This window comes from Orycteropus afer, unplaced genomic scaffold (assembly GCF_000298275.1).
Source record: "Orycteropus afer afer isolate SDZICR_OR568_19922 unplaced genomic scaffold, OryAfe1.0 scaffold00496, whole genome shotgun sequence".
Taxonomy (NCBI): domain Eukaryota; kingdom Metazoa; phylum Chordata; class Mammalia; order Tubulidentata; family Orycteropodidae; genus Orycteropus; species Orycteropus afer.
Window position 1 is genome coordinate 1684770 of NW_006922083.1, and position 26302 is coordinate 1711071.

Below are 26302 nucleotides of genomic sequence, written 5' to 3' on the forward strand. Positions count from 1 at the left end.
GAAGTAGGATTGCCCAACCTTCCTTCCAAGGAGTGGCTGGTGGGTTTGAACTGTCAGCCTTCAATAAATGTACTAATGAACAAATAAACGTTTAACTTCTTCATTTAACAGTGAAAACACGTGGGAAAGGCTAGATATTTAAATACTAATAAAGCAAAGTCCAAATATACACTGAGTTGCCTCAATTAGGTATTAATTACAACTTTGCTCCTTAAAGTGTGGTCTGGTGACCAGTAGCACTGCACCACCTGAGAGCTTTATAAATACAGAATGCAGACCCCCTGAATCAGAATGTGCACTTTAACAAGGTGATTCTTAGGCACCATAAAGTTTGTGAAATATTTGCCCATAATAATGACTATGATGAGCCTAAGGAAATGATGGGTGTATGATGGAGCAGAAATAAGGCCATGGCAATATGATTAATACAGAGGTTTGCTGACAAAGTTTTAGAGCTCTCTCTAGACAGAGTCACTTAATGTTCACAGGTGGGAAACTCACTCGCACAAGCTCCCTTGGAACCCTTTCTAGATAGCTTTTTACGCTTTTTCCTGTTTAAAGACACAGCTGCTCTTAATAATTGTCTTTTCTCCTTGGTGCAAAGAGAGTATTTATCGTCAGCATGCTGACATTTGCAGGAGGTTTTGGCTTTCTCCACTGAAAATGTGGATGATTGAAAGGATATTGCTGACACCTGAATAAAAAATGCAGTGACGCCAAGCTATGTAAATTTAATTATTTCCTTTAATTTTTTTCAGGAATCTTTTTTTTTTTTCTTTTCTGAGCTTTGGAGAAGTTCTAGCAATTTTCATTTAAAAGAAATACAAGTCAGCAGTGGTTCACTGAACAGGCTGACACGCAATTTCATAAGGGGAGAGGCGCTGTGTCTTTAATCTAATTTGTGCTCTCAATTCCCAGCTAATGTATCTAGGGATCCTGATGTATGCATTCACAAGGAGACATCTGTAATGTGGAGTCCAGCTCTCTGCAATTCTCTGAAACATGGGTAAAAAAATTAGTCTGGGTTCTTGCAGCTGCCCTATAACACGATAAATCTTTATATACTCACAGATGTAGAAATATTCCCGGCCTGGCCTGAATTCAAATCCTAGAGAAAAGGGAGTGAAGAGCTGGAATTTTTCAGAGAACTTCAGTGGTCCATTTGGAGAGTGAGGCCGGTTACATTCCCATCTCTTGAACCCTTTGGAAGTGTGGTCGCAGGCACTGTAGCCATCAAAGTTCACCATGTAGAGGACATAGCGCTCAGTCTTATCTTCTGGGACAGAGTCTTCATAGTGAGGGCAGAAAACATCCAGGTAGTCATTGATACACACGTCAATGTGGTAGTCACCCCTCTGAAATCTGTTGGAAAAATAAAAAGATGAAATTACTCATGGAGGAAAGGCTTTCTTTTTGGAATCAGTGACTAGCCACTTTAATAAGGCTAGGCTTAAAGATTTATTAGAAGAAATTTTTATTTCATGCTATTATTATTTGAAATGCTACAGAGTTCCTTTTAAGCAATATGTCATTGTAGGGAAGAATTCTATGTTTCTCAAAATGCCCTGCAAATGGAGTGCTTCAATTTCATTTTAAGTATTATGTTAAACAGTCATTCTTTCTAAATGAAACCATATGAAGGTAATGTTTTGCTGTGGTCTCCTTTTTCTTTATTCTTAAAATGGCATATATTGAAACAAAGTTTTCATATTTGCAGTGTAGTAAATTACTTAGTGTGGCTTTTCTACCCATAAGTCTTTGTAAACTCCAAGGTGGGATTTTCTATAAGCAACTGAGGAGCTCCTAATTGCTGAAGTTGTCCACCTGGAGTATTTTTGTTGGGAGTGGCACAAAACAATGTTCTGGGAGGTGCCCACTCTCTCTCAGGTGCTTAGAGTTCTGATGCTATAATTGGCTAGTTTGACCACCCTGCCGGGCTCAAAAGGAGGCCTCCTAGAGGCAGAACTCTCTGACTGCTGGTTGAGGAAGACGTGCTGCTGAAAGAGACATGGGCTCCTGAGACACGCGTTGCTGGGAAAGAGACGCAAGAGACATGCATCGCTGAGTGAGACATCAAGGGACCAGCACTGCTGAGAAAGAGACTGTGAGAGACTGCTGGCTGAGGGACAGTGGGCTGGGAGAGAGACTGAGCATTTTTCCTAAACTTGAATTGTAGCCTGTGGTGCTTCCCTAATAAACCTCATAATCTGTGAGCTCTATGTGGCCACTACAGCGAATTATCGAACCCAGGAGAGAGGTGGTGGTGCTTTGAGAGGAACGGTTGGTGAAAGGGCTGGAGGGAGGCAGCATGTCTGGCCTTGCAGTAATAGGCCTTGGGTTACTGCTGGTAATCCTGTCTTCCTCTTATAAGATTAGAGGAGGTCAGAATATGTAGCCTCCTTGCCGTTTTTGCAATATTCTTGGTAAAATAGTATTTTGCTTAAAAAAATATTTTTGAGTAAATGAATACATGAATAAATTAAAGACTGAACTTAATTTTAATAAATTAAAAACTGAATTGTTTTTGTAAAACAGCACATTCTCAACTTTCTATGCAAATGTGGAAAATTAGAATCATAAAATTGGGAGAATTAAAATCATAAAGTTGAAAAGCTGGAAAGAAAATTCCTAGAGCAACACTTCCATTTTAGAGAAAATATAAACCTAAGGCATAAAGACAAAGCCATGAGTAACTGAGCCAGACCTGGAATGACAGCTTCGAATCCCAGTCCAGTGTTTTCTTAGGAGATCTGCTTATTGCACAAACTCATCTTAACCCATCTATTTTCTGATGCCCTGTCTCTTTCCATATTAAGAAAACGGAAACCATCTAAATGAAATGACTTTCCTCCCATTTCTTTCAATTTTATAGGTTGTGTTTTAGGGCTGTGCTGAAGAGGAGTGAAAATAACAAGCCAGGTGAAAACAGCAAAAAATCATGGCCAATTCATTCTGAAATAAAATACACACACACCACTGCACATACCACATTGTATGCTTCAAATCTCGTCTTAGAAAAGTTTTGCTTATCTGTTTTAATTCATATGACTTTCTCCATCATTTGAACAGTATTTTGTAGGACACACACACTGACCTAGGAACGATCTATGAAACAGAAATTTTTATGGATACAACTTTCTACAAAATCAGGGTGGAAAAGCCTATAAAATCCCTATGTTTTTAGCTAGTAAGGAAATTCTTCTCTGAGCCCTTAGAAGGTTCATTATAAAACCATGTTACTGATGAAATACAATGCCCATAAAGTCATATAATCTTCGAGTTGGACAGTCTCAGTGTGAACACTTCCCAGTAATAGTGAGATAGTCTATTCCATTTTTGGGCATCTCTAGATGTTAAATTTTTTTTCTTATATTGAGCATAAATCTGCTTCTATGTAACTTCTATCCAGTTATCCTACTTCTGCTGCCTGGAATTACAAAGAACAAATCTAATTCCTCCTCCACACAGTAGTCCATAAAACATTTGGAGATGTCAGCTATGTCTCCCTGTATTCTCCTTTCTCCAGATTTGAAAATCCTTATTCCTCTGACTATTTCCAGTAGGGTTCCCAGGCTCCTCATCATTCTGGTTTCTTGATCCTACTCATGTCCTCAACTCTGCCAATATTCTTCTTAAAATGCAGAACTCCAAATATAACAAAAGATCTCAGAAGGACTGTGTCTGATATACACCCCAATGGAAGGACCATCACTTTTGCTGTGGATGCTGACCTTCACCCAGAGAGCTGACATTCCCTTGTGAGATGCAGCACAATGTAAGTGGAATCATCACTCATTCTGAGTCAGTAAACCTAGATTTAAGGAATAGATCTGTTGCTAGTTGAGTGATAGAGTCAAAAACCATCCCATGCCTCAGTTTCCTCATATAAAGTTGGAATAATGATTACAAACCTACCTTGCTGACCTTCACGTGGCAGTTGAGCCTCAGTGAGGAAATGTATGAAAAGCACTATGCTAAGGTAAAGAACTGCTACTATTACTATTATCAGGATAGATTAAAGCACATTAAATGTTCAAATAACAAAATACTCATTTGAAAACAACAGTGGTAGGAACATGCTACAGATATAAAAATTGCCCAGACTTTATCTTTCCTAAAAAAAAAAAAAAAAAAATCCCAGAAGAAAAGAAATCTTATGAAAATCCTAAATTCTGTCCTCAGATATCAAATGATCCACAGAAATCTGATTTGTACAAGGAAAATAGGGAAAGCCTATAAGAATATTCATTTTTCCATTAGAGAATCCTAAAGCATATAACCACTTTTTTAAAAAACAGAAAACCCCCAGAAGTATTTATTCCTTTGCTTATCTTTATATTTAAGATCATGGAACCAGGTTTACTTTTTCTTCATTACTGGCAGACAACGATTTGTCAAGATGCAAGGAAAGCCTGTGTTGCTTTTAAAAGATTTTTGAACATCAAGGTAACATCACTGCCAAAGTACAAAGAAAAGACACTGCAATGTTCAGATAAAAGGGTGCTGGAATATGAATCATCAGCACTCAGAGTAGCCTGACAGGTTTGGATGAGAGCCAGACAAGAACTGCAGAAGAAGGCAATGCCCAGATGCACTTTATATTATTATATTATTATTACAGATTTTAAAGACATTCAAGGGAGAAGTTTTTTCTTTCCCTAAGTGTCACTCATTTTAGCTTCCACTAGCACTTGGAAATGCTTAAAAGGGAAAATAAAAATTCAAACTGCCACTGCCCAAATCCATTTAGTCATTCCTTTATTCCACAAATTCTTATAGTTTTTTGGTACCTCAGAGTTAGTTCCCCTTTCTCAACTTTTAGCTCTCTTAAAGTTGCTAAAATTTTAATGAGCAAACTATGAGATTGAAAACCCATTCTGCAATGGTTTGACCAGTTATCCCTTCTGGAGAACTTTTTATTTTGTGTGGACTATTAAGTGAACCATTGTGGAGTTCTTTTGAAACATGTGACTACCCTACAGATTTGTATTTCTACCCTTTTATCCATGCAAGAAAGAAAAGTTGATTCTCCATAAAATTAACTTAGATTCTGTTTCTTTCAGATTTGCAGTTTGCTTAAACTAGTTTACTAATGTAAATTTGAACGAATGGACAACATAAATATAAAAACATTGATAAACTGGAACTTATAAAACACATTTGTATAACCTACCCAAATACAACCCAAAGAAAAGTTTAGGGACAGGTATTTTTAAACTATCCTACATCATGTTCTCTGTATACAAAGTAGCACTGAATCATTCTTCCCTGTGAAGAAGCACAGGGCTAGTATTTATTGAGTGTTTATTATGTTACATTCATTATCTCAATTTGATCTCTATCATAATCACATAGAAAAGACATTATTTTTACCCTCATTTAAAGAGGAAATTGCTAATAAGTAGCCAACCAATGTGCTTAATGTTACACAACTAGTAAAAGGTAGAAGTAGAATTCAAACCCATGCAATCTGAACTCAGAACTGAAGCTCTCTTCTACTCAACTTTCTGAGAGACTAAATTGCTTGCTAAAGGCAAGTTTTTAGGTATACTCTGTATTCTCCCAGAGGGATAATTCTCATTCTTGATGTGGCTTTGGTTCTCCCCTCCATTTACTGATGCAACAAACATTTGCTATATCCAGGATCTGCTATTAAATTTGCATATATTGTCATATGAAATCCTTAAAACAGCCACATTGGGTGGTGGTGGTGGTATTGTTAGGTGTCACTGAGTCAGCTCCAACACTATATTGGGCAGTTAAAATTAATTACATTTTACCAATATGGAATCCTCTTTGCTCAATTCTTCACAGTGATTAAGTAGCAGAGTTAGGATTTGGATCTAGGTGTTATAAGGGTCTGAAGCATATTCTCTTCCCTTTGAACCAGAGTGGTTCCAAAGCTTTACCAGTTATAGAAATTCCCCTTGCCAAATAAATCCATTACCATCCAGTAGATTCTGAATCACAGTGATCCTGTAGGACAAGGTAGAACTGCTCAGCAGACTATAAATCTTTATGGAAGCAGATGGCCACATCTTTCTCCTGTGCAACAGCTGGTAAGTTGAACTTTTGGTTAGCAGCCAAGCACTTAACCACTGTGCCAACAGGGCTCCTCCCTCACCAGATGGAGCCCTCTTAAGAGTTTTGGGTGCTATCAGGTTACCTTATATTTTCACTGATCTAGGAAAATGTTGTTGCACTAGGGGCCCTACTCTCTTTACCACTAGGTTTGTCACAACCCCTAAACCGAAAGCTGCAGAGTGTGTCAACATTTAGTTAGACAAAACCTCAAATCACAGTTTCTGATTCTTGCACATTATTACAGTCTTTCACAGAGTAAACTGCTCTCAGGCTCTTCAGCCACTCACATAAAGGGACACTTCCCCCCCCCCAGCATCAGGAAACAGCTTTCATAAGCTTCTCATATCAAAACAGCAAATTCATATCCAGGAAGAATAATTCTCCATGCCAGTATTTACAGATATCATGGTAGCATGGCCACCACCTTAACACATCTGTAAATATCTTAGAGATTTTCCTGTTAATGTCTCCTGTTATTCCTTATCCTAATTTCATCCACTGTATCAGTGGTTTTGTACATCTCTGAGATGGCCACACATTTTGAAGTACAAGAACTGTGGCTGCACATCAACAAGGCATCAACAATCACAGTATAATGTTTACTAAACTTTCACAGTGCTTCACAATGTAAAAGCATGCACAGTTACTAAGAAAAGTGACTGTGTTCTCACAATACAAAAGTCTGAAGCACCAGGAAACACCTTGTATGGGTAGAAAGATGGATCTTGTTCTTCATTGTGTTGAATGGCTACTCAGGTCACTGTTCCATATAATAGAGAACTGTAACAGTGTATCTATTCTGTTAAAGCAAGAAGAAATTTTACACTTTTATCAAAATTTGGCAGTAGACAAGGTGAGGATTGAGGAGATTTTGTGGTGCTGTGATTAAGGCATCAGACTGCTAACCAAAAGGTCAACGATTCGAACCCACCAGCCACTTCACAGGAGAAAGACGAAGCAGTGTGCTTCCATAAAGATTTATAGCCTTGGAAATCCTATGGGGGTTGCTACAAGTCAGAATGAATATGATGGCAGTAGGTTTTTGGTTGAGAATCAATGCCATACATATTACAAAAGAGCCATTTTAGTTAATTTAAAAGAATAAAATTCAGTATAGCAAATAGTCCTTTACAATAAATTCAAATACCCACACTGAATTATGCTTTTTATGGTAGTTGTTGCCCTAGATGACTGGATTAAAAAAAAAATCAGAAATTAATGATAGTAAAAGTAACTGAAGCTGAGATTTGAACTGGAAAGTCAACTTCTCTATTCAAAGATGTATGTTATTTTTCTCTCATTATTGACCAATGACATTCCAAAGCAAATGTAGTTTTTGATTATCCATTTAAAACCATAATTAATCTCTCTAATTTTAACCTGTCTTGAGAAAGTGAACCATGGCTTGGGCCTCAGAATTCAAAAGATATAAAGACAAAGGAGGTGAATTAAAGTGTCTTATCATTTAGTTAACCAAAAGCTTGCCCCCAAATTTTCTATTGAGAAAGGGACCAAAACATTGTTTTATGACATTCATTAACCTGAGTCATAAGGACTTTGCTTCTCCTAACTAAAAGATTCATTTTCCAACTAGGGTCTTTCAAAGAAAAGACATCTAGTCCTTGTTCTCAGTTTAGTTTGACCCTTTACTTTGGTTCTTCTTTGCAAAGGCAAGTAAGCATCCCATAACTTTCTTTCTCAGTGGATGGTTTCTCATGTCATTGACCTTACTTCCTCCTCTAACACCATATGCTTATTTATTTATTTATTATTTTATTTTTATTGTGATTTGGGTGAACATTCACAGAGCAAATTCACTTTCCATACAGCAGTTCATGGGAGCTCTGGTAGCATAGTGGCTAAGACACTTGCCTGCTAACCAGACGGCTGGCAGTTCAAACCCACCAGCCACTCCTCGGAAGGAAGGTTGGGCAATCCTACTTCCGTAGTGATACTGCCTCGGAAACCCAAGGCGGGGTCGCTATGAGTCGGCTTTGACTCGACGGCACATAACAACAACAACAAATACAGCAGTTCACATATACTTTGTCTCAGGTCATTGACTACAATTTACCACAACGCAACAAACACTCCCCTCCCACTTCCTCCCGATAGTTATCTCTTCCCTGTGTCCATCCTTCCATGCACTCCTGCCCCCTGAGCTGTCTCCCTGTGCATAAGCAGCCCTTCTTTCTTTCATGATTGTTCTCTCCAAGGAGTGTATTTACCTCAGGTACATGTTCAACTCATATGCCTGTCTCTTGTTTGGCTGGAAGCCACAGGTGTGGGTTTAATTCCAGACCTGAAGGGCAGCTAGGGCCCATAGTCTCAGTGGTTCTACCAGGCTGTATCAGACCAACAAACCTGGTCCCTTTTTTTTTTTCCCACCAAATGATTTTGAGTTTGTTCCACATTGCTCTCCTTCTCTATCCAGGATCTCCTACATGGATCCCCCTCTTTTGGCTTTTGGAGGTTTCACAGTACTACAACACATGCATTTTTGTGCAGTGAAGCACAAGATACTGACAAAACATTTGGAACTCAGAGGTGGTGCTCTGTTTATCCATTAATGCAAATTCCAACCGAGTTCATGCATATGCATGTTTTGGGGTAGACAACGGTAGCTGGGCACTATCTAGTTCTCTTGGTCTCATAGTCGTATAGGCTGCAGATTGTGTACTAGTCACTAGGACTAATAATTTCCATGAATCTTGGTTTTCTTCATTCTTCTTTGCTCTGGACAAGGAGAGATCCATTGTTGCATCTAGATGGCTGCTTGCAAGCTTTTAAGATCCCAGCTGCTACTCACCAAGTAGGAGTTGGAACAACGTTTTGTGTAGTATGTTATGCCAATTGAGCTTGATGTCCCCTGTGACTATGGTCCCGAGCCCAATGGTTCAACTACTTGGTCACTCTGGGTAGCTGGCTATGACCAAGAAGTGACTACAACCTTGCCCCTTGTCAGCTTTACTATACACCTGGGCACCATAGGCTCTTGTGTTGAGGGTATCGACAGCTGGGGAGGCTGAGTCTAAAGGGCACACAGGCAGTGCCCTGGGTTTCGGGCTACAGAGGAAGAGCATCATAATCATCCTTCTCTGAGAGCATCTTTAGCCACTTCCCTCTGCAGTGTTCCTCCTCTCATTACATCCTCATTTGCTAAAGCCAAAATGCATTTCATTTTAGTAGCTGGAAAAGGGAGGGTATGGTGCATATTTAAAGTGTTCTAAATTGGCCTTTAGCATATGTTGCTGGCACAGCAGAGAGTCTGCTTCCAGGGAAATATGTACTGAGGTATTTTATCAAGCAGCTCCTGAGTGAAGTTTCTTCACTCCATAAATATAGAAGCAGTATTACTGAAAGGAGACAGAGTGGTTATTAGAGAGTAGGATGCTATGAGACATTTTATGCCCCTTCATGTGATGTTTTAAAGGATTCAGTAATGAAAATGTTATTTCTCACTAACTGGGTGGTTGACTGTTAAATTTTACATGTATTTTAATCTGTCGAAGAACTGATGGTTTGAATATTCCTATTTGAACAATTCCTACATTGTCATTTTTTAATTACAAGGAAACTTAATGTATTACATTCTGAAATTGAAATGTAATAGAAGGATATGATTTATGGTCAAAGATTAAGCAAATTTATCAGCTTAGAGTTCCTCCCAAATTCTAAACTAAATCCAGAGTGAGTATGTCTTGGCTGACCCTCAATTCTATTATAGGTTTAAAGGTAATTTCAGAATATGATTTCTCTCTCTCTCTTTTTTTTTTTTTTTTTTTTTTTTGTTTTAAGCAAAGAACTTTGTCTGTTAAGTGCCTAGTGAGCCCTGCAATAGACACAGGATTGGTTTGTAAATATGTTTCTGTGAGGAGATGGGAAGATGGAAGTCTCTGCGGCACAACACACTTCTTCTTGTCCTCCTTCTGTTGTTCTTTTCTGCACAGAATGCAAGCCTTATGGCTTTCTTATCCTCAATCTGAAGATGTTCTTTTTTATTTTCTTGCAGAGTTTAAAGCAGAAAATATGAACAGCAAACCAAACTTGGAGTATACAAACAATGTTAGCATTACTGGAGGCTGAACACAGATTTATTTTGCAAATTTTTCACTTTTCCTTCTCATGTGCTGAAATATGTCTCTCTCAAATGGCGAATCAACCTTCATTTTTCAGCTCTGAGCTAATCAGTCAGAGTCATGGACAGGTTCATTATCACTAGGCCTGTTGTTAAGTTGAAACGTATTACATGATGACTGAACAAATAATTTTAGGCAGTCCAGTCCAGCTCTTTCAGGCTCTGTTGTTGTTGTGTGCTGTGGAATTGATTATGACTCACAGCCACCTGTAGGACAGAGTAGTAGTTACTGCCCCATAGGGTTTCTTAGGCTGTAACTTTATGAGAGCAGATCTCGCTAGGTCTTTTCTCCCATGGAGAGGCTGGTGGGCCAGAACCCACCAGTGTGTCACCAAGATTCCTTTTCCAGGCTCTAGAATATACCAATATCAATTAAACTCCCACAGAAGTGAAGATTTACAAACTTTAAAAAAAAAAAAAAGGGTCAAAGATGAATTTCACAGATGTTTCTAACTTATTATTTTTTGAAGTTGAAATGTAGTATATACAGTGAAACTTTTGAGAGAACTTGACGGGACTGTTTTGTTTTTCTGGGACTCAGAAGTTTTTCCCCTTTGACAGGGTGCAGTCTTAGTACTTACTTTATTTTTTAAAAAAATTTTAAAACTCAAAAATATTTCTGTTTTGTTTCTCTACCAGGTTTCCACCTTACACAGGTTTTGGCTTCTGGAGGTTTCACGCTACTACAACACATGCGTTTTTGTGCAGTGAAGCACAAGATCCTGACACAACATTTGGAACTCAGAGCTGGTATTCTGTTTATCCATTAATGCAAATTCCAACAGAGTTCATGCACATGCATGTTTTGGTAATTACACATTCTGAAGCATGAGAGCCTTGTTGGCCATGACAATAAGACATAAATTACTTAACCAGATACTTAGAATTCATCAGTGGTTTAGTATGCTAATCTGTCCCTTTTTTTCCTTTGTGTGTGCATGTGTGTATATGTATGTGTTGGCACTTAAACAAGTGGTTTAAAAATCTTAAGATTTAAAAATGTCAGAACTGATACTAATTACCCATATCAAGTAGATGAACAAAAGTCTCATAGCTTTTGCTTGTTGCTTTTCTACTACATGTCTCACCATTCCCAAAGGCTTTTTAAAAGTTGTATCTCCTAAGAGTAGCACCTGTTTCAAATACAGTGCCCACAAAATGTTCTCTCCTCTCATGTTTTAACTCATTTGGAGTTTATTAGCTTGACAGAAGAGCTCCAAAGGAAATAAAGCATTAAATTGGCAGAGCCTAAACAAGATTTTCCTTCAGGAAGGGAGTAGGAGCTCTGGGTGACAGTCTAATTGCTTCTAAGCCCCCAAAGAGGCCCCGGGCATGGGGCATGGAGTAAGAACGTGTCAACGTCAACAGGCCAAGTCAGCCAAAGAATTAACCAGGCAGAGTTCTATAGCCCCAACATGTCATTGATCATTTTAAATGGTTTTCAAATGGAGATTAAAAATAAAGAAAGAATCAATGTCTGGCAACCAGTATACGTCCTAACAGTGGCCACTCCCACGATGCAAAACAGGTTTTTTTTTGTTGTTGTTGTTCTCCAATCCTGCTGGCCTGGGGCTTCCTGACAAAGCCGTACTTCATGTCCTAAGTTATCCATAGTTTTACACACAGAACAGAGTACCTGCCACATTCACACACATTCAGCGAAAGCAGACTCCGGAAATCATCGAACAGGTTATCCAGCCACTGTCCTAGGAGAACAGGATTAAACAAACCAATTCTGTTCAGGGGATGTTGGAGTCAATCAAACAAATAAGCCACCTGGCAAAGTGTTTTACTTACACGGAGCCCTTTTATAGCCTATTGGGAAAGAAGTACCCAGCGGTATTTCATGCTATTCCTAGTTTCAAAAATAATAGCAGTCACCAAAGAGCTATAATAACTCTCCTTTCTACTAACCAACTCAAAGAGGTTTTTTTGGAAAATAAATGATTTAATGGTTTGATAGCACCTGGTGAAACAGGGAAATAAATATTTGTAATGTAGAACGGCGATAACTTTATGAGATTGTTAGCATCTAAGTCAAAGATAAGGCCTGACTTTTTAAAAAATTGGGGTATCTTATCCCTGCATAGCATGGAACTAATCTTTATCAACCTATTGTTAAACAAATAAAAACACTAAACTGGAAAGGAAGAAATAAACCCCTAAATAGTATGGCTTTCCATTATGCTTGGTCATAATAAGAGAAATAATATACTTGATGATGCTTGAGCATAGTGGTGGTGGTGGTGGTAGCAGTAATAACAATAATAATGTGTTATTCAAAGTTTTAGAATATAAAGTAGAATTTGATGCTGTTTCCATGCAAAATTGACATGTGAGAAGTACTTACTTTGGTTTGGTTGTTTAGACCCTGTGAGCAGCTGGAACACAATCTAGGGCCAGAAATGAGTCTAAGGTAGAAGAAAAGAGATGTGGAGCCACTGGAAATTAAGTGATGGTTGTAGTCACAAAAAGTATTGATTTCGTCCAAGGTAAATGTATGGATTTAATAAAAGATTGTGACTGTGCTGAAAGCGAATAACTGTAATTATTATTAAATGTTTTTATGTAGTCTTGAACTCCTTGAAGATAGCATTGGTGTTTACTCATCTCTGTATCTCCAGAACTTAGCATAGTGTCTCGCACATAGTAGTGACTTCATGGATGTCCAAAAAAAAGGAAATTGTAGCTGAAGGGTATTAAAAGCAATGCTTAAAAACAAGAAAACGGTGTAAAGTACCTAATAATTTGCTTCCGTGTTGTGGGTCCCAGTATCAAATTGCGAAAGGAGCTAAATGATATTATAAACAACAGTCAAGATCAGGAAACAAAATAATGGTAGACTGCAAAAGAGGAAAATGATAATCAGGACTGATGTTCAAGCAATGGCAGAAAATTATGCCTAGATGAGTAGACAACTTAAGCACCTAAGGCAGAATGAAAGTTTCTCTCTTGTCATTAAGTCCTCTATTCAATTACCATTTATCGGGGTAATTAAACACTGGAAAGTGATGCCAGGCTAATTGTCAGATTATGATAATTACATGTCTTTGCTATGCTACAGCTGATCAAAATAAGATGTGGTCCCGTGCACTTAGCTAAAAGCTGCTCTGTAATCGTAAGACTTTCATAGAGAGCTTGGCCATTTATTACTAATTCATTACAAATCAGGCATAGAAGCTTATTATTTGCAATGTTTCTCCCCCCCCCCCAGTCTCCTGGAACAAGACTCCCAAAAGGTTAAGCACAAACTGCTGCCTCTCATTGGCCCATCTCCATCCCAATTACACAGCTGAGTGGCATTAGGTGCCTCAATTTGAGAGGGTTCATCAGACTGCTTCACAAAATCCTGCAACAGCCTATCACATTGGCAGGAACATCCAAGACTCTCTTTCAGCCTCTGCCAACCACTGTTCTGCTCTGAGCTGTGTCCCAGCAACTGCAAGTTGGCAATCCACAGGATCTTCTGGTTCTGAGGCTCCCTTCTGTGCAGGTCAGGCCCAAACCAGGCTGAGATATGCCCAGAGGTTTGTGCCTGGTAGCAGAGGCATGGAGAGTACAGACTGTGCTCCTCTTACCGGGGTGTCCTCTGTTCCCCAGGCCAGGGTCAAAAGAGGAAACTAACTTTCTCAGGAGCCAGCCAGTGTCTCTTTAAACCTACCAAATTGTAACTCAAATCTCTGTAGAAAAAGACTAGAACCAATCCATTGTCCTTGGGCTTTACAATGCCACAGTTCCTGCCATTTCTGAGAGCTAGAAATGTCTTCCTTTTTTCTCTTTGCTAGACAATACAGGTCACTGTTGGAAGGTGGCAAAGTAATGGAAACAGACATTTGATATTCTTCATTTAGCTGTATCCTGGGACTTTTCAAGGTCTCCCTTGTAACCATCATCAGAACATGTTAACATGGGCCATTGCTAGGTGGAAGACGGACAGAGCAACAGGCTAAATGTTTAGTAACTACTGTAACATTCATTTCATGATACGGTTTTTCTATTTTAGGATTTTCTTCTAATGTTGGGGGAAATTAAAATTACATTAATGGTAGAGTCGGGGTTTGGGGCGGTACTGAATTACATTGCTGCCAGTGACTTCAGAGATATAAAGAATTAATAAAAAACAACAAGGTAAAACTGGTTGGCATAAAAGGGAGTAAGGGGGAAGGGAAGAGAGAAGAGCATAGCTGCTACTGGCACCTCCCACAATGCCTTGTGTATGGGAGTAACTCAATATCCATTTGCTGTTCTGAGCAAATGGCTGGTCTGATGGGAGATGGCTCATTATTCTCCTAAGTAAGGGTAGTTTCACCTCTGAAATTAACTCATGGCACTATGAAAACGACTGTATTATCACCCGGCAACTGTGTTATCTCACTGTTTCAGCAAGGCTTTCACCCAGAGATAGAATGAAGGGTGTTACAGAAAAGTCACATACTCTATTTTACCCTTTCTTGACCTTGGAAATTAAAAGAGAATATGCCATCACCCTTCAAAAATCATATGAAGTGCATTCTGGGGACAAAACAAAACACGAGGTACCTTTGTTAGCACCAGAATATAAGAAACTGTCATTTTATTCAGGCATTTACTGTTGGCCTGTGGCTTAAGACTGGGGAGGTAAGGAACAAAGGTACTTTGGTTCATCACATAAAAATGGTTTTGCATTACTTAGTAGTATTTCCTCCCCACATTCATTAAAAGGGTAGTCATTCATACTACTGGATCTTCTATTTTCTTTTATAGTCTGGACCACAGAAAGATATATGCAAGAATAATGCAATCATAAAAAATAAGAATCAAATTGCTCTATCCCAAGGAAACATAAGGGGGAGAAGAGAAATAAACAATTCACCATTTATTTCTCAGAAATAAATCTAAATACTTTAGGGAGTTCTCAAGTGCTATAATATCTCTACCTACTTAAATGCTTGTCTATCTCAATGACAGAGAATATAGTTGTTGTTCTCCCCTCCTCTCTTTCACTTTAATAAACTCTACTTTGAAAATGTCTACCTTGGAAGAGAACTGTAGTTCAAAGTAAATGCACATGACCTTCCTCTTGACCTTTCAGAATTTTTGGTTCTGCTACAAGCTCTGAAGTGAGCCACTTGTGCCGACTGTGAGATTTCTGAGGGATGGTTAATGCCAAGGCACAAAGATGATGAAATAAGAGGGTGATAACAGGCACTCCACGATGGACGACAACTCAGCACTGTGAACCTTGAGAGGACAGGGTCACAACAGACTTTGCTCAGCACTCAGAAGTACAGTCCAAGATTGCAAAGTTTCCATGCACATTAACATTTTATTGCTGTTCAAACTGCTCAAAGCAGAGACAAAGAGTGAGTGTGAGTTATTATTGAGCCACAAACTCAATGCTGATGAGTTGGGTCAAAAAAATAGCAAAGGAGCGTATGGAATCTAGGGGAGATGTCAAAGGAGTCGAGGGCTTATACAGAATCTACCTCCATTTTGAGGAAAACTGTGATTCCACTATTTCATAAATCAATTTATTTATACAATCAGGCTATTCCATTTGTTGATGTTTTAATTCAACATCTGGGTACCGACTCTGTACATGCCAAATATTTAATTAAAAGCATATCATGGTTTGTAGTCTAAAGGGAACTTAGTTTTTTGGGTTTTGTTTGTTTGTTTTTCATTCCTCAAATAGAAAGTGTAGCATTTAATCTTATCTGTGGGAAGTTTGAGAGGCTCCAAAGCAAATTCCCTGTTTGTCTACTACACCTTTACTTCCCAGAAAAACCAAATCTTTTTTTTTTTCTTTTTTGGTTAGGTTTTCTGCGAAGTAAAGGTTTGTAGTAGGCAAACAAGAAACAGGGAATTCGCTTTGGAGCCTCCAAAACTTTCTGCTTCAGAACACAGTGTGAGAGATAATTCATGTTAACTGGCCAAGACTTGGACAAAGATGTTTGAAATGAATGTAGTCATTAATTGAAAAGCACGAAAAGTGTTGGTTGCTGTGTTTTTATGAACATGACTAAGGAAACCAACGTTATGACATGTGCTAGCCAAGTATGTATGTATGTCCAGTCTTGGTGTTGGTAGCTTGCCCCTGAAGCATGTACTAATATCCAAGACTGGAGGAGTAAGAATACTGTCCTATCTACAGTAATGCCTTTTCCTGCTTCTCGTGTGGGCAGTGAAGTTGGGTTGGAGTTGTGTTTGCCACCATATAAATGACACTTGATCTGAAGTTTACACATACCTCAGTTTCAAGTTTTGAATCCTAGGAAGTTACAAAGCTATTCTAACCCATTAGAGAAAACGAAGAAAATGAACTGAATCAAGCAAAGATCCATGGAGGTGTTTTGTTTTGTTCTCAGTGTAAACATAGATTTCTGGCATAAAACCTGAAGGAATAAACTTAATGCATAACACTGAATTTTTTATATATATACATATATATATATATAAAATTTTTAAAATCAAGGTGGCGTCAAGATATAATTAATATCTCTAACCAACCCCCCTCAAAAAAAAAAAAAAAAAAACAAACAAACAAACTCACTGCCATTGAGTTGATCCCGATTCAAAGTGACTTGCATTGGGTTTCTGAGGCGGTAAATCATTATGGAAGTAGATTGTCCCCATCTTCCTACCTCAGAGCAGCTGGTAGGTTTGAATCACCAACCTTTTGGTTAAAAGTCAAATGCCTTAGGTTCTATGCCACCAGAACTCCTTATTAATATCTCTAGAGTCGTCAAAGATGTTTGGAGGTATGTGGACACATGAAATATTGCTATTCTCTGTTAGACAATTAGTACATTTAAAAAAATCATTGCACAGGTGAGGAAGTTGTTTTGGCTCTTATGACTAAAAAATGTATAAAACCTCAAAATCAGACATATCACTCCTGTTTTTCTTAAAGCTAAATTGTAATCCAGCATTCCTACGCACTCACTGAATTAAAAATGGAATTCTCAGCATTAACTTTGCAACTGAGTATTTATGTATGCTATTGAACTACAAATTCCTCTCACATAAAACTTTCAATAATCAGTTTTGGCTCAACAACTACAACCAAGTTACTAAAGCTGACAGTGACAAAATTCTAGCTCCCACTTCTTGAAAACACCAGGCTATTTACTTTGTATTCCTAGACACTATGCATGTTTGCCAATCTTAACCTACACTGATTATAAATTTCTTAACTCACACAGCATAAATGACATACGCTTGTAAAGAAATGGCCTGCTAGTTTTCCCTTGGCACTCACTCTATACTGGACAATAATTTCACAAGAATCTTATTTCTGCATCAAGACTAGAGAGAGAGAGACTAGTAGAAGGAACTTTGAGGCCTCATCTTGTCCAGCTGTTTCCTTTCAGGATGGTTAATTATCTAGTCTCTCTTTTGAAAATCTCCAGGGAGAATTTGAGCCTTAAATAGTAGCTCTTCCCAGGACCTGTATATGTCATTCGAAATTCAATGCATAAAGAAATTCTCTATTCAGGGGCATCCAGCTTTGCAGTGTTGTTCAGAGAATCCCCCCTCTGCCTCCACTCGGTGAGAAGGTTTGAGAGAAAAATAGCATAAATTTAGCTCATGTTTTCCTAGGAAAGTCGAGCTGATTGTATTATCGACTGTCTACTGCATTAGCAATTTCCAACTGAATTACAAACTGTTTCCCTGCATTATATTGCTACCGTTCAATACCGTTTTCATTGCCCTAATGAGACAGAGCTATATAATATAACCATAAAGTACTGATTACAGTTAACCATAATGGAAGAGAGCAAAGAAAAGACCTATTTTTAAAATATGCAAAGAAAAAGATAAGAAATGCTGATATTCAGTAAACCTTTTTTTTTTTTTTTGGTAACTCTTTTTGGCTTTCTGGATTGAGATCAAAACAACACCACCATCAAATTAATTCTTCTTCCTCTTCAAACAATACAGATAGTAGTTCCCCTAAGAGAGAATTTCTAGATTTCCCAATAAGTAAAAGTTTCCCAAGTGCTCTAAAATGTAGCAATGTGAATTTTACACATACTGGATCTTAAAAAGTGCCTACACGATAGTAAAGTATCCTGCTAATATCAAGAAAGAGAATATTCAAAATTTCCCTAGGGTGCAGATATCTACCTGCCTGTAGTGGAGCTCTTTGGAAAAGTGCTGTTGTCAACAATTAGGGCATTGCTTATTGACCCATATGGAATCAACCAGCAACACAAGTGATCAGATAGTTGTGCTAGGCTCAAGACTGCCTGAGTGAGATGACAAATCCAGGGTTGAGAGGTATTTCTTTCTTTTAGCCAGAGCAGCAATGGTTAATTGGATCCCCTTCCAAACCCAGCTCTTTCCCCATAGGTAGAAGCAGTAAACAAAGAGTTAAGGGAACAGGAAAAAACAGTAGAGACAATTTTTAGGTGTTGCTAATTATAATACTTGACTGCTAACCAAGAAGGCTGGTGGTTCAAACTCAACAGCCACTCCTCAGCAAGAAGGTTGGGCAATCTACTTCCGTAGTGATACCGCCTCAGAGACCCAAGGAGGGGTCACTATGAGTCAGGTCTGACTCAACAGCACATAACAACAATTACATTATGTCCAGAAGCTATAGTACCAGACCCTTGCTACTTTCTGACACTCATGCCAGGGCTGCAATTCTCACCAGAAACTGGGTAAAACCAATCAGGTGCTGTTGAATTGACTCTGACTCATGGTAACTCCATGTGTGTCAGAGCCAAACTGTGCTTCACAGAGTTTTCAATGGTTGATTTTTTGAAAGTATACATCTGGGTAGACTCAAACCTCTAAGCTTTTAGCTGGAAGCTGAGTGTATTGACTGTTTGTATCACCAGAGACTCTAAAAAAGGGTATATAATTGGCATAATGGGAAGCAGAGTATATTGCTATCACTCCTCAAACATTCGTTGAGCTGGTGATGGTTAATAGAACTACTGTATGGGACTGTAGTGACTGATGATCTGTGACTGCTCAGATTCTAGATATCCTGACATCCTCCATCTGACAAATCTATCTGCCATCTCTCCTGGGGATAGACACAGTGTAAAAGCCAGGAATCAAGACTAGTTCCTCCAAGAAAAAATCTGGTCACAGAATAAACTTGCTTTGGAGATCTCTGGTAGGATTCACATTTCCAGGAGAACACTAACACGTTGTTATCCACGTGTACCCAATATGCTAGGTTATACTTATTTGATACATTGCTCTGAATGTCAATGGTTCAGGAACACTTTCCACCATGCTCAATTTACATGCATTTTCTAGTTTTCTGCACCCCTGATAAAAGCTAAAAATAGATCAGGGTGCTATCTGTTAGACCTCTTTCAATAAGATGTATTGCTTGACAGATGAAAGAGAATTCATTTTTATCTTTTTCTATTAGAGTGCTAATTTATGCAAGTTCATTTGCCTTCTGCCTCTATTGATTGAATCCTTGTTGTCTCATCCACTGTACTCCATTAGAATCCTCGCGGACTTAACAATAATGCAAAGCCAGACAAAATTTGTAGATTTTTAGATGCTCTGGCATATACAGCCTATTTAAAAGTTTGCATGAGCAAGACAGTGTTAAGTAGAAATTATGGGCGCCATGAAACAGTATTTCACTTCATCAGATGAGAAAGAAAATCTCAGAGAAGATGAGAACACTTAATGTTTGAACTTCTCTTTTTTGATTCTAAATAGTCATGTCTGAACATCTGAAAAGAATCCTGCGCTTCAGGCATGATGAAATTAAAATAGAAGTGCAATTTGAGATTACAGATTATAAAACCAGTAAGCACAGCTGCTATATGCAGGCCAGGAATGGTCTTCCTTTTCCAAATCCATTTGTATAAGACAGTCACAGTTAGAAGTTAAATTTCTTTTACTGTGAAAACTGGCAAAAGGCCTTAACCCCAGAAGAACAATTTTCAGACATGATATGCTATTTAATTTGCTCCCAGTCTCAAATAATGTTTTTATGTCACACTTCATCCTGAAAAAAAATACATACACACACACACACACACACATATATAAAACTACAGCTCTTTCAATATTACTTCCAAAGTTACTTTCAATGCTGTTTATGAATTTAAGCCAACAAATCTAATTTCAATCTCAGAAATAATGATAAAATAATATATTTAAATACAAAGTGATCCAAAAGGTGTTGACCACAGGACAAAAAATACAAAATTTGCCATCCTGATATATGATTTTAAACCCTAAAGAGTATTGTAATCTACTTTGTACAGAGCACACATATGCTTTCTTCTTGTTTTCACTTCACTAATTTACTTATGTCCAAAAAAGAGGAGGGGAGTGTGAATGTCTAGAGGGGAGCTCCGGCTTCATGCTCCTCGGGGCTGATTACTGGCACTAGGGGGAACCACAAGATGCTGAGCTTGTGCAAGGGGCGACTTCTCAGCTTATTGAACATTCAAGACTTGCTCATGCAGGAATGTTGGACAGTGGTAGAGGAACACCTGGCAGCTGTGGAGTTCAGCCACCCAGACCTCTCCAAGGACGGCTGCAAATAGCACAAGATGTCCAAGAACACTAATAGGCATCCTTTGAACCACTTGGGAGGTGTCACTAATAAAACGTGGAAATCAGAGTGGAAAGAAAATTTCATTCTCAATCGTTCTCATGGCACCTGGCTTTTTCAGCACATATGGCATGTAAAGTTCACTAATGGCTGGTGGTTATCAAGGAAATCAAAGTTGATTAAAGATATTTCAGATTTATCTTTGTTTTCCAGACTTTGCTGACATCTTCCTGATAACCGAGAAAAAAAAAAAAACAAAAACTAACTAACTTATCAGTTGTGGGCAGTGCAGGAAAGTGGTCAAGAGAAAGGGATATGGAGTCATCTGCCGAGCTCTGCGTTGGGGCTCTACTACTTCTAAGTGTATTACGTTGGCAAGTTATCTGTCTCTCTATGCCTCAGTTTCTTCATGTTTAACACTGGAGTAATAATAATGCGTCACTTTTAGGACATCTGTTAGGATCAAGTGAGTAAATTAAATACGCAAATGAGAATTAAACGTAAAGTACTTAGCACAGTGCTCAAGAAATAAAAAGTACTCGATAAATATTAATACAAGGTGAGAAGAATATGTATACTTATATTATTTACATAACCAAAAAGGTATTTTTGACCCTTAAAGTCAAAGCAATTTTCATACTTTGAAAAACTGATTAAGAATCAGAAAGATCTTTAGAAATACTCCTTTTTTGTTCTTTAAACAGTCATTGTAACATCTCTTGAGTAGGTGAGTATAATTACAGTGAAACGTGTGAGCTGGATGGGACTGCCTTGTTTTTTTGGGTCTCCAAGTTTTCTGCCTTTGACAGGGTACAGTCCTACGATTTCTATCACTCAATTTCATGGAAAATATTAGAGTTTTCCTCCTTGGGTTTCCATCTAACACAGGTTCTGACTTTCACAGATTTTACTGTGTAACAAATTTTTGTTAATGAAGTAAGAAAAAGTGATTTCTACAAGAAGTTCATAGGATGGATGAGAGCGACTGTGGATTCTGTAGAAGGACTGCCAACACATCCACGATGACAACTCATTTGTCTTCTGGAGTATGTAAGCAGAGAATTGTGGCCAGTTGCCTATGTGGTGTGATTTCTGGGACACAATGGCCATTTTCAAACAAAAACACCTTATCAAACTGTCTAAATTTGAGTTCCTAATGTGGGTAAACCATTATTTCATGAGAAGGAAGTCATACTTGCCAACTAATGTATTAACATATTTTCATTTCTCTGACCCATTAATATTTGTCACCTAGCAGAGTTAAGACCCCTGAGTGAATAGGGTATGTGGTACATATATTTTGATGAGAAAGAAAGAAAGGAATGATCCACAGGGTGCTGGCTGCTGAGGAGGACAGGTCTTGGGGGGAGACATTCAGAATGACAAAGGTGCAGGGTGAGATGCCAGAGGAACCTTGAGACTCCCCAGTTCTGCTGAGGTTAGCTCTACAGACTAAGCGTCATGTTACATTAGAATAAAGGAATATTCTCTTCAGGAAGGATTGCTTTAAATTAAACTTTAAAATCACACTCTACTCAAGTAATATGATATTAGATTGACCTTCCGTCCTTCCTTAATTTGATTGACTTTTCACATATGTATGTCCTGTCTCTCTTCATTCATTCATTCATTGAATACGAGTATATTGATTGCCTCCTGTGGCTCAGACATTATATTTGAAGGTGGAGAAATAAAAGTGAACTAAGACATAGACCTGCCCTAGAGGAACTGACAATCTAGTGGGGAGAAAGCCACACAAATAAATCACTGCAGGAAAACGTGATGAATATTGTAAGAGAAGTTTGTTGTGGACAATAGGATGCAGCAGCAGATTTTGAAAGATTTCAAGAAGCCCTCACTGAGAAGCCAGTTCTTAAAGGATGGACAGAATTATTCCAAGAGGAGGGGAGGTAGCAGGTTTTCCTGGCAGGCAAAAGTGACATGTATAAATCTAAGGAGGCTTGAAAGCAAGAGGTTTGTTGAGAGGACAAATGAGGCCACCAAGTAAGGTTAAAACATTATTTTGAAAAAGGAGTTTAGCAAGTAATAAGAGCTAGTGAAGACTTTTAAGTAGGTGTAGGACATGATTAGATTTGTATTTTAAAGTGATCATTCTGCTAGAACTAGAGAAGACAGTTTGGATGGGAGAAAGCCTGGAGCAGGAAGATAAATATGGAATCTATTGCAAGAGACCGGGCAAACCAAGAACAGATAGACATTTCAGGTTTACACTTAGGATGCCTTACTCCTTGGCACCTGATAGTAAACTATTCATCCATTCAGTGACTATTTATAGAGTTTTTCTATGTGTAAGATACTTTGCACTGTGGAGTATACAAAACAAGTCAGACACAAACTCTTCCTTTCAGCTTCCCATGACTACCTAAACATGAGGTAATGAGAGCTTCAAGAAGGGCAGTTGTGGAATTAAAGAAAAGGAGATGAACGAGAAAAAAAGTTATTCAGAGATCAATACATCAGAAGGGAGTTAATAATAATCCTTAATATTTGTTCATTATTTTGCAGCTGTTAAGCATGTGTTAAAGGGTAATGTGGAGGGGCTGCACAAGGAATGAATTTGGAGTTAAAAGACCAGGTTCTTAATGCTGTCTCTGCTTTTCATATACTGTGTGCTTTGGGCAACCCATTTAATTTTCCTATGTGACTGCTAACCAGAAGGCTGGCGGTTCAAACCCACCAGCCACTCTTCAGAAGGAAAGTTGGGCAATCTACTTCCGTAGTGTTACCGCCTCGGAAGCCCAAGGAGAGGTCGCTATGGGTCAGGTCCAATACAACAGCACATAACAACATATTGCTGTTGTTAGCTGCTGTCCAATCATCTCCGACTCATAGTGACCCTATGCACAGCAGAATGAAACACCGCCCAGTCCCGCACTAGTGCCATCTCCTTGCTTACTTGAGCCCATCGCCGCAGCCACCATGTCAATCCATCTCGTTGGGGGCCTTCCTCTCTTTTGTCAACCCTCCACCTTACCAAGCATGATATCCTTCCACAGGGAATGGTCCTTTCTGACAATATGACCAAAGTAGGTGAGATGAAATCTGACCATTCTTGCTTCCAAGGAGCAGTCCGGCTGCACCTCTTCAAGGACAGATTTGCTAGATCTTTTAGCAGTCCATGGCACTTTCAGCATTTTTACCAGCACCACAACCCAAAAGCATCCACTTTTCTTCAGTCTTCCTTATTCTTTGTCCAGCTCTCACATGCATGTGAGGTGACTGAAAATAGCATGGCTTGTGTCAGGCACACCTTAGTCCTCAAGGAGACATCTCGACTCTTCAGCATTTGAAAGAGGTCCTTTGCAGTCAATTTGCCCAGTGTTATACGTTGTCTGATGTCCTGACTGCTGCTTCCATTGGCATTGATTGTAGAACCAAGCAATGTAAAGTCTTTGACAATATCAATCTTTTCTCCATTCATCATGATACTGCTTATAGGTCCACTAGTGAGGATTTTTGTTTTCCTTATACTGAGCTGTAATCCATACAGCAGACTGTATTCTTCAGTCTTCATCAGTAAGTGCTTCAAGTCATCCCCACTTTCAGCAAGCAAAGTTGTGTCATCAGCAGGTTGTTAATAATTCTTCCTCCGATCCTGATGTCACACTCTTCTTCATATAGTCCAGCTTCTTGGGTTATTTGCTCAGCATACAGATTGAATAAGTACAGTGAAAGGATACAACCCTGACAGACTCCCTTCTTGATTTTAAACCATGCAGTGTTCCCTTCTTCTGTTCAAATGGCAGCCTCCTGTACAAGTTTCTCTTTAAGTACAAGTAAACGTTCTAGAATTCCCATTCTTCTCAATGTTACCTATAATTATTATGATCCATACAAGCAAATTCTTTTGCATAGTCAATAAAAGACAAGTAAACATCTTTCTGGTATTCTTTGCTTTGAGCCAAGATCCATCTGACATCAGCAATCAATCATATCCTTCATTCTACATTCTCTTCTGAATTTAGCTTGCATTTCTGGAAGTTCTCCGTCAATGTACTGCTGCAACCATTTTTTAATTATCTTCAGTAAGATTTTACTTGCATGTGATATTAATGATATTGTTCGATAATTTCATAATCTGTGGGATCACTTTTGTTTGGAATGGGTACAAATATGGATCTCTTCCAGTCAATTGGCCAGGTAGCTGTCTTCCAAATCTCTTGGCATAGCCAAGTGAGTGCCTCCATTGCAGCATCTGTTTGTTGAAACACCTCAATGGGTATTCTGTCAATTCCTGGAGCCTTCTTCTTTGCCAATTCCTTCAGTGCAGCTTCATCTTCTTCCTTCAGTACCACCGGTTCTTGATCATATGCCATCTCCTGAAATGGATGAACACTGACCTGAAATGGATGAACATTTTTGGTACAGTGACTGTGTATTCCGTCCATCTTCTTTTGATCCTTCCTGCATCATTCAATATTTTGTCTATAGAATTTTTCAGTATTGGAACTTGAGGCTTAAATTTTTTCCTCAGTTCTTTCAGCTTGAGAAATACCGAGTGTGTTCTTCCCTTTTAGTTTTCTAACTCTGGGTTTCTGCACATTTCATTATAGTAATTGGTTCTGTCTGCTTGAGCTGCTTTTTGAAATCTTCTGTTCAGCTCTTTTATCTTGTCATTTCTTCCATTTGCTTTAGCTACTCTCTGCTCAAGGGCAAGTTTCAGAGTCTCTTTTGTCATCCATTTTGGCCTTTTCTTCTTTTCTCATCTTTTTAATGACCTCTTGCTTTCTTCATGGATGATGATCTTGATGTCATCCCACAATTCTTCTGGTTTTTGGTCATTGGTGTTCAATGCATCAGATCTATTGTTTAGATGATTTCTAAATTGAGGAGGAATATATTCAAGGTTATGTTTTGTCTCTCGTGGACTTGTTTTAATTGTCTTCACCTTCAAGTTGAACTTGCATATGAGCAGTTGATGGTCTGTTCCACAATCAGTTCCTGGCCTTGTTTTGGCTGAAGATATTGAACTTTCTCATCACCTCTTGCCACAGAGGTAGTCAGTCTGATTCCTGTGTACTCCATCTGGCAATGTCCACATGTATAGCCACCATTTGTGTTGCAGAAAAAGTACTTAAAATGAATAAGTCTTTGGTCTTGCAAAATTCTATCATGCAAGATCTCCAGTGTTATTTCTGTCACCAAGGCCAGATTTCCCAATTACTGGGGATTCTTCTTTGTTTTCAACTTTTGCATTCCAGTCTCCAGTGATAATTAACACATCTTGATTGCATGTTCGGTCAATTTCAGACTGCAGAAGTTGACAAAAATCTTCAATTTCCTCATCTTTGACTTTGGTAGTTGGTGCACAAATTTGAATAATAGTAGTATTAACTGGTTTTCCTTGTAGGTGTATGGATATTATCCTATCACTGATAGCACTGTACTTCAGGACAGATCTTGAAACATCCTTTGTAATGAAATGATGAATGCCACGTGATAACTCTTCAAGTTTTCATTCCTGGCATTTGTTGTTATTTGCCGTCGAGTCGGCCCAACTCATAGCGACCCCTCCTTGGGTTTCCGAGGCAGTA

The 26302-nt window shown here is 38.6% G+C and overlaps 1 protein-coding gene across 1 annotated transcript in view; it reads right to left on the bottom strand.

The window, feature by feature from the left end:
* Positions 1–26302, bottom strand: part of EFNA5 (ephrin A5) — a 354402-nt gene that overhangs the window by 54937 nt on the left and 273163 nt on the right. The window contains exon 2 of the mRNA XM_007955277.2: positions 1070–1362. Coding sequence (XP_007953468.1) covers positions 1070–1362 — 293 coding nt within the window. The remainder of the gene's footprint in view (positions 1–1069; positions 1363–26302) is intronic.